Source organism: Protopterus annectens, chromosome 5.part0 (genome assembly GCF_019279795.1).
Source record: "Protopterus annectens isolate FY-2018-M chromosome 5.part0, PAN1.0, whole genome shotgun sequence".
NCBI classification, from domain to species: Eukaryota; Metazoa; Chordata; order Ceratodontiformes; family Protopteridae; genus Protopterus; species Protopterus annectens.
Window position 1 is genome coordinate 1,388,651,865 of NC_056735.1, and position 9,496 is coordinate 1,388,661,360.

A 9,496-nucleotide genomic window follows, 5' to 3' on the forward strand; every position below is an offset into this window, starting at 1 on the left:
GCATGAAGGATATTTAATTTATTTCTACATTCACAGAGCTCCATTCTTGTTGTTGTGTCTTTCGGCTTTTCCCGGTTAGGGGTCGCCACAGCGGAACTCCGGTCCGCTAATGATTGGCAGTAGATTTTTACGTGCCGAGTTGCCAGCTCTGATGCCCAACCTTGAACGAAGGTACGCCCATTCACGCATGTCTCCACACAGAAGACGGTTTAGCTGAGAATCGAACAGGACAACGTCTTACTGTGAGGCAACAAAGCTACTGCAGCACCACCACCGCAGTTCCACAGATCTCCAGTCTAAAGGAACTTATTCTGCTTGTAATCCACAGATACACATTTAAACAATATGTTTCAGTAAATATCTTGGAGTTTACATTTAAACAATATGTTTCAGTAAATATCTTGGAGTTTACATTTAAACAATATGTTTCAGTAAATATCTTGGAGTTTACATTTAAACAATATGTTCAGCACTTATCTTGGGAGTTTAACTCCTACATTTGGTTATCAGTTATAGAAGTAACTACATTGGTAACAAACATCTTCACTATAGAAGATACATTTACTGTACATACACTGTACATATTACTATAATAAAACATTAAATGTCCCAAAGTAGCACGTAACACCACTTGATGAATTAGGTTCAGCCTTCAATGTGAAGGAAATTATGTAAATTCACTTTGTAAGTGAAACTGTCATGGAAATCAGGATTTCCTACTGGGAGAGGCTGACAGAACATTTACAAAGGCATATCTTCCCCTGATTTCAGAACTCACAAATATAGAGTCTTTTTATATTAGCCAGGGCCTCCAAATAAGTGGAACTGTGTTCATGGTGGTCTGCTGGGGGAAAAGTTGACATGGAGATGGTGTCACTGGTGATTCAGGGGGTCTAATGTCCCCAGAGACAGTTACTTGTTGCAGATGATCCCACACTTTCATTTGAAGTTCTTTTCTACTTTCATGGAGTGAGAAGAAGCAGAGTGTTTCCTGTAAACACCTGGAATATCCTTCCTTGTAATCCAGCAGGGAGCTGTTCTGTGAGGATGTTCTGGCTAGAAAAAGTAAGGAAAAAAAACTTTAAGTATTGACTTATGCATAATGTAGCTGAACTACCACATTTTGCTTTACCTCCCTCATTAGTACACTCACAATTATATTTTTAGCCTAAAGAACTACCTTTATATGGATAGGCAGTGAAATCAACTTAGATACACATCTTACCACATAAATGTAGTATTAGATGATACTTTAAAGAAATAAATATGATTTCTTAGACTGAGAAATTTCTTATGCCAGGTTCTTGAAACACTTGATTCTCAACAACAAACACACACACAGGTGTGTGCATCCACATAGACACACACATATGCACAAACACACACACACACACACACACACACACACACACACACACACACACACACACACACACACACACACACACACATGCTTATACACATTTATGTTCCCACATGTAAACTCATACAGGCACACGTACCCTTATACTCTCTTACATGTGCACTCATTGTGGACAAACACACACACATGCACACACACAAACACACACACACACACACACACACACACACACACACACACACACACACACACACACACACACACACACACACACAAAATCATTACATGCATGTTCAGTTAAAATTTGTTTTAAATGGTTATTTCAAAATATCCAGGGAATTTATATTTTGACATCCCCAGACAATTTTACACTCTTGCTGTCTTACTTAACAAGTGTGTCATACACACAAGAAGTTAAACTAGTTAAATATTCTTACTATATACAAACATATACTGTACATATTCAGTCTGCAGGGATGTTGTTAAACAGAAACAAGACTCACCTTTGTTCTGCACCTGCTCCTTCTGTTTCAGAAAGCTCACAGTCATTGCAAGGATATCAGCTTTTTCTACATTGGAGCTGGAATTCTGGTCTGGAAACATCTTTCCCAGTATGTGCCTCAGTGTCTCAATGCTGTCATTGATACGGTCCCTCGTCATTTTCTCCACAAGTGGTTTCCTGAGCTACGAAGGAAAAAATAGATACATTTTAGAGACCTTTGTATAATTTTAGATTTAATTACTTATTGTAAATCAAGTATAACTATTATAAGCTAATAAAGAAATGCAATTTATGCTTCTCTTGTTTAATATGCACTGTTACATTTCTTCATTATATTGGTTTTATTCAGTGTAAAAATAAACAAATCTCTTTCAAACTTCTGTCATCATAAGTGATTTTTCATATCATGAAAGTTTGTTTGTGTCTTTCGGCTTTTCCCGGTTAGGGGTCGCCACAGCGGAACTCCGGTCTGCTAATGATTGGCAATAGAGCTTTACGTGCTGGCTTGCCGGGCCTAACGCACAACCTTCAACGAAGGAACGCCCGTTCACGCATGTCGCCACACAGAAGAAGCTCTAACTGAGGATCGAACGGGCAACGTCTAACTGTGAGGCGATAACGCTACCGCAGCACCACCATCGCAGTCATGAAAGTAGATTATAGAAAACACTTGCTTCATCACTAACACATGAACATGTATTAAATTAATTTAATAATAAGCTGAAAGCTTTAAGCTTGGAATTGTATCTGATGGATATAAGCTCTTTAAAAACCTCCTTGGCAGATCTAGAATTTATACTTAAATGCACAGAAACAATGAAATGTGTACCTAGTACTTACTTTCTGTTTTTCCTTGTCAGTTATTCAGTCAGTGGTTTGAGTCATAGATAGATTGTCATGTCCCATTCTTTTTGCCTTCTATTATACAAGAAAAACATTTGTTCAGAATAGGGTGGTCTTTGCAAAGTGTGTAAAATGATGTAGGAGATCACATCTATTTATTCATCACAGGCAGCAGGGAAACTCTTTGGTCTGTGGTTTGGCGTACTTTCCCACACTCTGCAGCCAATCAGAGAGTACAGAGAAACAATAGAAGTGTGTCACGCTGAAGGGAGAATTCCCTGTGCATAATAGCCTTCTTCTAAGCTGGCAGGTGTTCCTTCTGTTGGGGGCAGTAGGAAGTAAATGCAGAATGACATTTCAGGATGTGGGAAAGTGTCAGTTCTCAGAAACCCAGAACCGCTCTTAGAGATTTCAGATCAATAGCATTCTATTGACATCTGGTATGTAATCTTAAAGTGAGCTCATGCTCTGAAAGTAAAAGATGCATTCTTATCTAAAACCCTATGTGGGATTTCATTATTTGATTTATAAATAAATGTAGCTGTGTATATACATCAACATATATTATGCATACATTTTCATCTGTTTACCTATCAATCTATTTTATCTACCTACCTGCCAAACAATGGGACTCAAAATCTGAACATTCTATGACAGTTAGACATCACACAGTGTATAATTGTGCAATTATATCAGCATAGCATAATCTGATGATTTTGTTTTTGAGTTTATAGTGTAAATGTTTAATATAATAGTTGTAAATATACACTTGTCTGAAAGACGAAAATCTGATTCCATATAAGCTGCATTGCATACTTAAAACATATAAAGTAATCAAGATGAAAACTCATTAGCACTGAATAAATAGTGGCACCTAGGATCTTCATATTCTGGACCTGCCATTAAGCAGCACTGCATGCTGGACGTTTTTTGTACAGTTGACATTTTTCCATTTTTTCAACAAAAATATTACCATGTGTATTTTTATTTAAGCCCCCCCCCCCAGCTTCATATTAGCTTCCCTGACCATTTTCTTTATCTTTAGGTTTACATTACTGTCTGTCCTTGATATCTTAATTACCGTGGGGCGATGCTACTTGGACCTTCCTCTGTTTAAAGGTATAAATCTAACATATGAATAACTTAATATTGAAACAAATCATATTGGGATGTCGTAAGTTATTCTGTCTGTGTACATGATATGTTAGTTAGTGTTCATATTCTTCCTCCAGCTATGTTTGCTTCTTTACTGTTTTTCAATCACAACATCAGAAACCATGTAACTCATTTGTCCATGGTATCCCATTTCAAGCCTCTGCAAGAAGTAATTTATAGGCTATGGCGAGATCAGTTTCCATTTTTTCATTTTCATTTTGTCATTTAACTAGGGGAGAACTGTAAAGAAAGTTATGTTGTTTGCAGTAACACCTTCTAGTAAACTTAATAAAACACTGTTGTCTAAGTTTTAATTCTGTAACATTTATAGGACACGTGATCTCTCTGAGTCTACTTTGGGGTACAAAACATTTTAGTGTTTCTCACTGACAGTACAAAACAGCATTTATCTAATCCGATCATTGTGAATGGTAAGATGCAACAACCTATTTTTCTCTCTCACATATATAGCATTTCTGCAATGCTCACTAGTATTCTCAGTTTACTGGCTGTATTTCCTTAGTGTATTTTCACATGTCCATCTACAGTTATTTCTGTTTAATGAATCCAGCTTCAGTTTCAGGGCTGGACTTTCTGAAGTTCTATAAGGTAACACTGAAGTGGATGCGTTTAACTTTCACTGGATTTCCACATGGTCATTTGGGAGCAGAATCTCTGCAATGCTTGACAGTGTACCAAAGCAGGGGTCTGAACCAGACACACTTCTTTTGTTCTCCTTTGAAAGCAGGAATTTGCTAAAGAGTGTGGGAAATGCTGTTCCACTGATGATCATGTGACCTGTCACTAGCAGCAAAATGATTCTTTCTATTCTTTCTAAATGAGTGCACAACCACAAAGGCACCTGTTACTCCAGCAGTTAAGTGGCCAGCAAAGTGTTTTATTTTCAGATAAATTCTGCTGACAGATGATATCTTTCAAAGATGTTTTAAAACATATAGCCTATGGCATGGAGTCCACTTATTTATAGATAAAGACATATCACATTTTAAACTAACACACATTATAACCAGAAAGGTACATGGGAAATACATTGTTATCTTTGGACTGATTATAATGTAGGTGGAGGATCTTGTTTAAGAGTCCATAAAATGCACCAAACATTGTAGGACTCAAACCACACTTTTTTAAAAATGTTGCTACCAAGACCACTGAAAACAATAGAAACGCTACCAATAAAGGTAAACATTTATTAGAAATTTTGAAAATCAGAGCAGTTCACTGAGAATCTGTAGTTATTCACAATGAATCTTTTTATTGATGTTGCATATGGTATTACATAAATTTTCAAGAGTCATAAATATGTCAAAGTAACATAAGGCATTTAAAAAGTGCATTGCAGTTTTATCATTATATAAAATATTCTGAATTTAAAAAAGGCACATCACTGGAGCACAAGGGTGATGTGATAACTAAGGTTTTCCAATTACTTGAGCTTCCAGGTTACAAGATCCTTTTGCCAGGAGTGATATATCCTAGTTATTCATTACTCCCCATATTTTGTTAAGTCAGCTTAATCCTTTACTAATTCCTTTAAAATAACTGTATTTGATTATTTTTCTAAGTGCGATAATCGAGTCTATCCTTCAGTGTAAGCATGTAGTAACAAATGTCTCAGTAGAATTTATCAGCACGCATTTGAGATTTTGTTTACATACCTCACAACTGCCCAGATTTTGCAGACTGTCCAGACTTTTGCCTTATATTTTTGGTCTGCTCCTCATTAAATTTGATCATTGATGATTGAAGTCACTAAATAATGACATACATCTGAGTTTCACATGTTTCACATTTCATATCCTTCTGAAAATGCATACCAACAAAAGTCCTATTATTCTAGCAACTTTCTAAGTTTATAAGAGCAGCTTTTAAAATCTGTAAGTTGATTATTTATTTTTTTTTTATTACTGGCATGTCGACTAAGCCAGGCGAATATTCAGCAGAGACCGAGTGGTACGAACTCAATGCATCTGTTTTATTTGTTATGAGCAGTCAGGTGGATTGAACTACATGGCTACCATTTTAGTCATGACTTTATTACAGTAAACAGGGGAAAAAAAAGATGTTTAGCATTCAGCCTGCAGCAAAGAGCAATACCCCACTGCAAGTCTGCTAACAAGTTCAACTATGATTCATCACTGTGACATATCAATAATTCTCTGAGGGTCCAAGAGCAGAATATTTTTTGTTTTTACATTTATTTCATTGAATTGCACTTCTTAACACTTATAGTTGTGCTATACAGCTAATTTACTACATTTTGCATTGTTATAAAGCTTTTTTTTTACAATTTCACTGCATTTTTGTACTGTTTTATACTATTTTAGCTGTGTTTTCATTGCTAGATAGTGTTTCATTGCTGTAATTGCATTTTATTGAATTACTTAACTGCAAACTGCTTTTTCATACTGGGAGTTGTATTTTCTGTTTGTAAGTGCTCTATCTGTGCTTTTCTGTGCATTTTTTGTGAGGTTTCTGTGTTCTAGTCAGGTAGCATAGTCTGGATAGAGGCCTGCTATATCCAGGTCTGGTTGTTTTGCTTGCTGAGTTTCTTGTGTTTCTGGCAGCCATCTTATGCTGTTAGGGGCTTGTCTTCTCTGTTAGTGAAAGTAACAGGGCTGGCTATCCTTCTGTAGCACACGTGATTGGTTGAAAGTGCAGGGGCTAGCAGGAATGGGTAGTAATTCAATCTTCTAGATTCTTCCATCTTTTCTGGTATCTAAACCCTGTGTTTGCAGGGTGTTGTCCTTGTTTGCTCATCGCTCACTGCTGCTGCACTGTTTTAACCCATTGTGAGGTATCTCAGTTGCATTTTTTTCCTTACCAGCACTCCTGTGTAACTGATGCACTCCCTTGTAACTACTGTGTTGATTTTATCCAGCCTTACTCACACATATAGGTACTCTAATCAAATAGTACCCACTCTACAATCCTTGACTTCTCTTCCACAGATTCTGACAACAATAGACGGACAATTTCCTATGGTTTCTCCTGCTAATCTGGTTGATACAGCCATCCTGAGACAGTGTAGCAACTGCCTCATGTACATGGATAACCCTTTTCTACTACCACCTAGGAACGCAATATGTGAGAGATGCAATTGCATTAAGCACTTAGAATCTTTGCTGTCTCATTCACAAGCCAGTACATCTGGCACTGAAAAGGTTGCCAGCACAAACACCACAAACACCACACCTCTAACACCACCCACAACTGTACTGTACAGTCCTACATATGTGGAGGTTCTCAACAAAAACATACCTAAACAAAAGAGACCTCCAAGGCAAAAGAACATATGCACATCACAACCCATCACACCAGGCACCACAGATAGTACACATGCCTGTGTCTCATAGCCTCTAAGGTCCAGCCACAAAACCACATACTAGTCATAGGAAACTCTATCATGAGACACACAAATGTGCCCCCCACCAGGCTAGACAAGGGGAAAGTCATGGTAAGTTGCTTGTCAGGTGCTGGAATCCACAATATCACTCACAAACTCAAGTCTCTCAACAACAGTTACTGTTATGACTCTGTCATAGTCCATGCTGGTGTGAATGACTTGAGATGTACCTCCCTGGACTATATGAAGAGAGACATGATTGAACTTGCTGAATGTGAGTCCCAGGCAGGTATGCCCCTAGCCTTAAGCAGCATCCTACCATCACCTAGCATGATGCTTCAATACAAACAGAAAATGACTGACTTTAACAATTGGCTTAGATTCTGGTGTCATTCCAAGGGGATCCAGTACCTGACAGCCTGGGAGGACATGATTGACAGACCATGATACTTTGTCAGAGATGGCCTTCATCTGTCTCCCCTGGGCTTCAGGCTTCTGGCAAAAGCACATGCCTCCCCCATAGTGCCTTTTCTAGCCAAAGTCATGAGGACAAAGTTAGCAACGTGAAAAATTCTTCTAAACAAAATTTAAAGATCATGCTACTAAACTCTAGGATTCTTAACATGAAACTGCCCTCATTGCAAGCATTCCTCACCCTGGAAGATGCTGACATTTGTATAGTCACTGAAACTGGTTCAATGCTGTGGAGAGCTCCCCAGCCTTCCCAAGTTACTTATCCTACTATATTTTCAGACCCCAAATTGAGGGCTACAAAGCCAAAGGAGGTGCAGTTTCAATATTTATCAGAGATATACAAACCTTCAGGATGGTCAAACAGCATGATGCACAGGAGACACTCCAGGTGCAGTTAACTGTTGACAAAACACCTATTCAAATTATAGTAATTACACACTCCCAACCATGACTCAGGAGGCCCACTCCACCTATCTGGACTTACTTGACTCCATCAAGATTCAACCCTCTACCCTGATCCTGGGCAACTTTAACTACCCAATCATAGAGTGGAAGACCTATTCTAGCTCAAACACGAAAATTCCTCAACTTTGTCAATGCCAATGCATTGGATCAGCTGGTTGACACCCCCACATGAGATGAAAATATCCTGGACCTGGTATTAACCAACATGAGTAGCCACTGTAGCACCCCTACAATGTCATCTTCCATGCTCAGATCCAACCATAAAGCAATCACTTTCGAAGCCACCATCTTCCCTGACCCCCCCCTTTGCCAGGGTCGAACAAAAAAATGTTCTAAAGCTGATTACAACCTCCTGAGAGCAGGTATAAGCAGCTTCACAGCCACCATCCCTTCAGTTAGAACAAGCACTAATGTCCAAGCCTACATCAAAAAACTATATGAGCACCTATATAGCTGCAGGGACTCAGCAATACCTGACAGGACCAAACCATCTTTCTCAAGGAAGAGTAAACCTGTCTGGTGGACAGCAGCAATACACAGACTCTATAATAAAAGAAAAGAATTGCGGTCTAGGACCAAGAAGGAGCAGGTGCCAAGTTGGAAGCAATCTCTCCTTTGTCTGAACAAGCAAATAAGGTCACTGTTGAAATTCTCTAAGGCTAACTTTAGGTCCAGATTGGCCACATCCACTAAGGACAATCACAAGGCCTTCCTCACATGTATCTGCAATCTCAAAGGTCACTCCCAAATCTACTCTGAATTGGTGGCCAAGAATACCACATACACAAATGCCATAGATATAGCCAACTGCTGGCAGACAAATTCAGTGAAAACTTCACTCCCTGTCCTCCCCATCAGTAAACCAGGACATCCCCAACACCTACCCCCCTCCCCTAATCACCAGGGAGCAGGTCATTAATAATGCCCTCTCAAAGGCAAAAAATACAGCCTCCATGGGACCTGACAACATCCCTGGCTGTGTCCTACATGAACTCAGGCAAGAGCTCTCAGCACCACTAGGCACCCTATTTTACCAAAGCCTGTGCACTGGCTTCATCCCAGCAGAATGGAGGACAGCCACTGTCATCCCTCTGCTCAAAGGTGGAGAGTCCATCAACCCAGGCAACTATAGTGCCATCAGCCTAACTAGCCTGATCTGCAAGGCCATGGAATGCATTATCATAGACCTTATAAACAAGGACATTGGCAACCTCCAAACGTTTGATCCCACACAGTTTGGTTTTGTCAAAGGGAGATCATGCCTGTTAAACTTGGTTGCCTTCTTCAAAACAGTCACCAAATCCATGGATGAGGGGAAGACAGTGCACAC

General features: G+C 39.0%; 1 protein-coding gene across 1 annotated transcript; it reads right to left on the reverse strand.

Annotated features, from left to right (window-relative positions):
• Window positions 1–231: 231 nt before the first annotated feature.
• Window positions 232–2,115, reverse strand: LOC122802082 (transcription factor HES-5-like). Its single transcript, XM_044071782.1, has 2 exons — window positions 1,867–2,115; window positions 232–1,056 (listed from the first exon to the last, which is right to left on the reverse strand). Exons 1-2 carry the CDS (start codon window positions 2,021–2,023, stop codon window positions 794–796), a joined length of 420 nt encoding a protein of 139 aa, XP_043927717.1. The 5' UTR covers window positions 2,024–2,115; the 3' UTR covers window positions 232–793.
• Between the last annotated feature and the right edge of the window lie 7,381 nt (window positions 2,116–9,496).

Coding starts and splice junctions, on each gene's coding strand:
- LOC122802082 (XM_044071782.1), bottom strand. CDS start 2,023: ATGACGAGGGACCGTATCAATGACAGCATTGAGACACTGAGGCACATA. Junction 1,057..1,866: donor GGAGCAGGTGCAGAACAAAG/GTGAGTCTTGTT, acceptor TACTTTTTCTAG/CCAGAACATCCTCACAGAAC.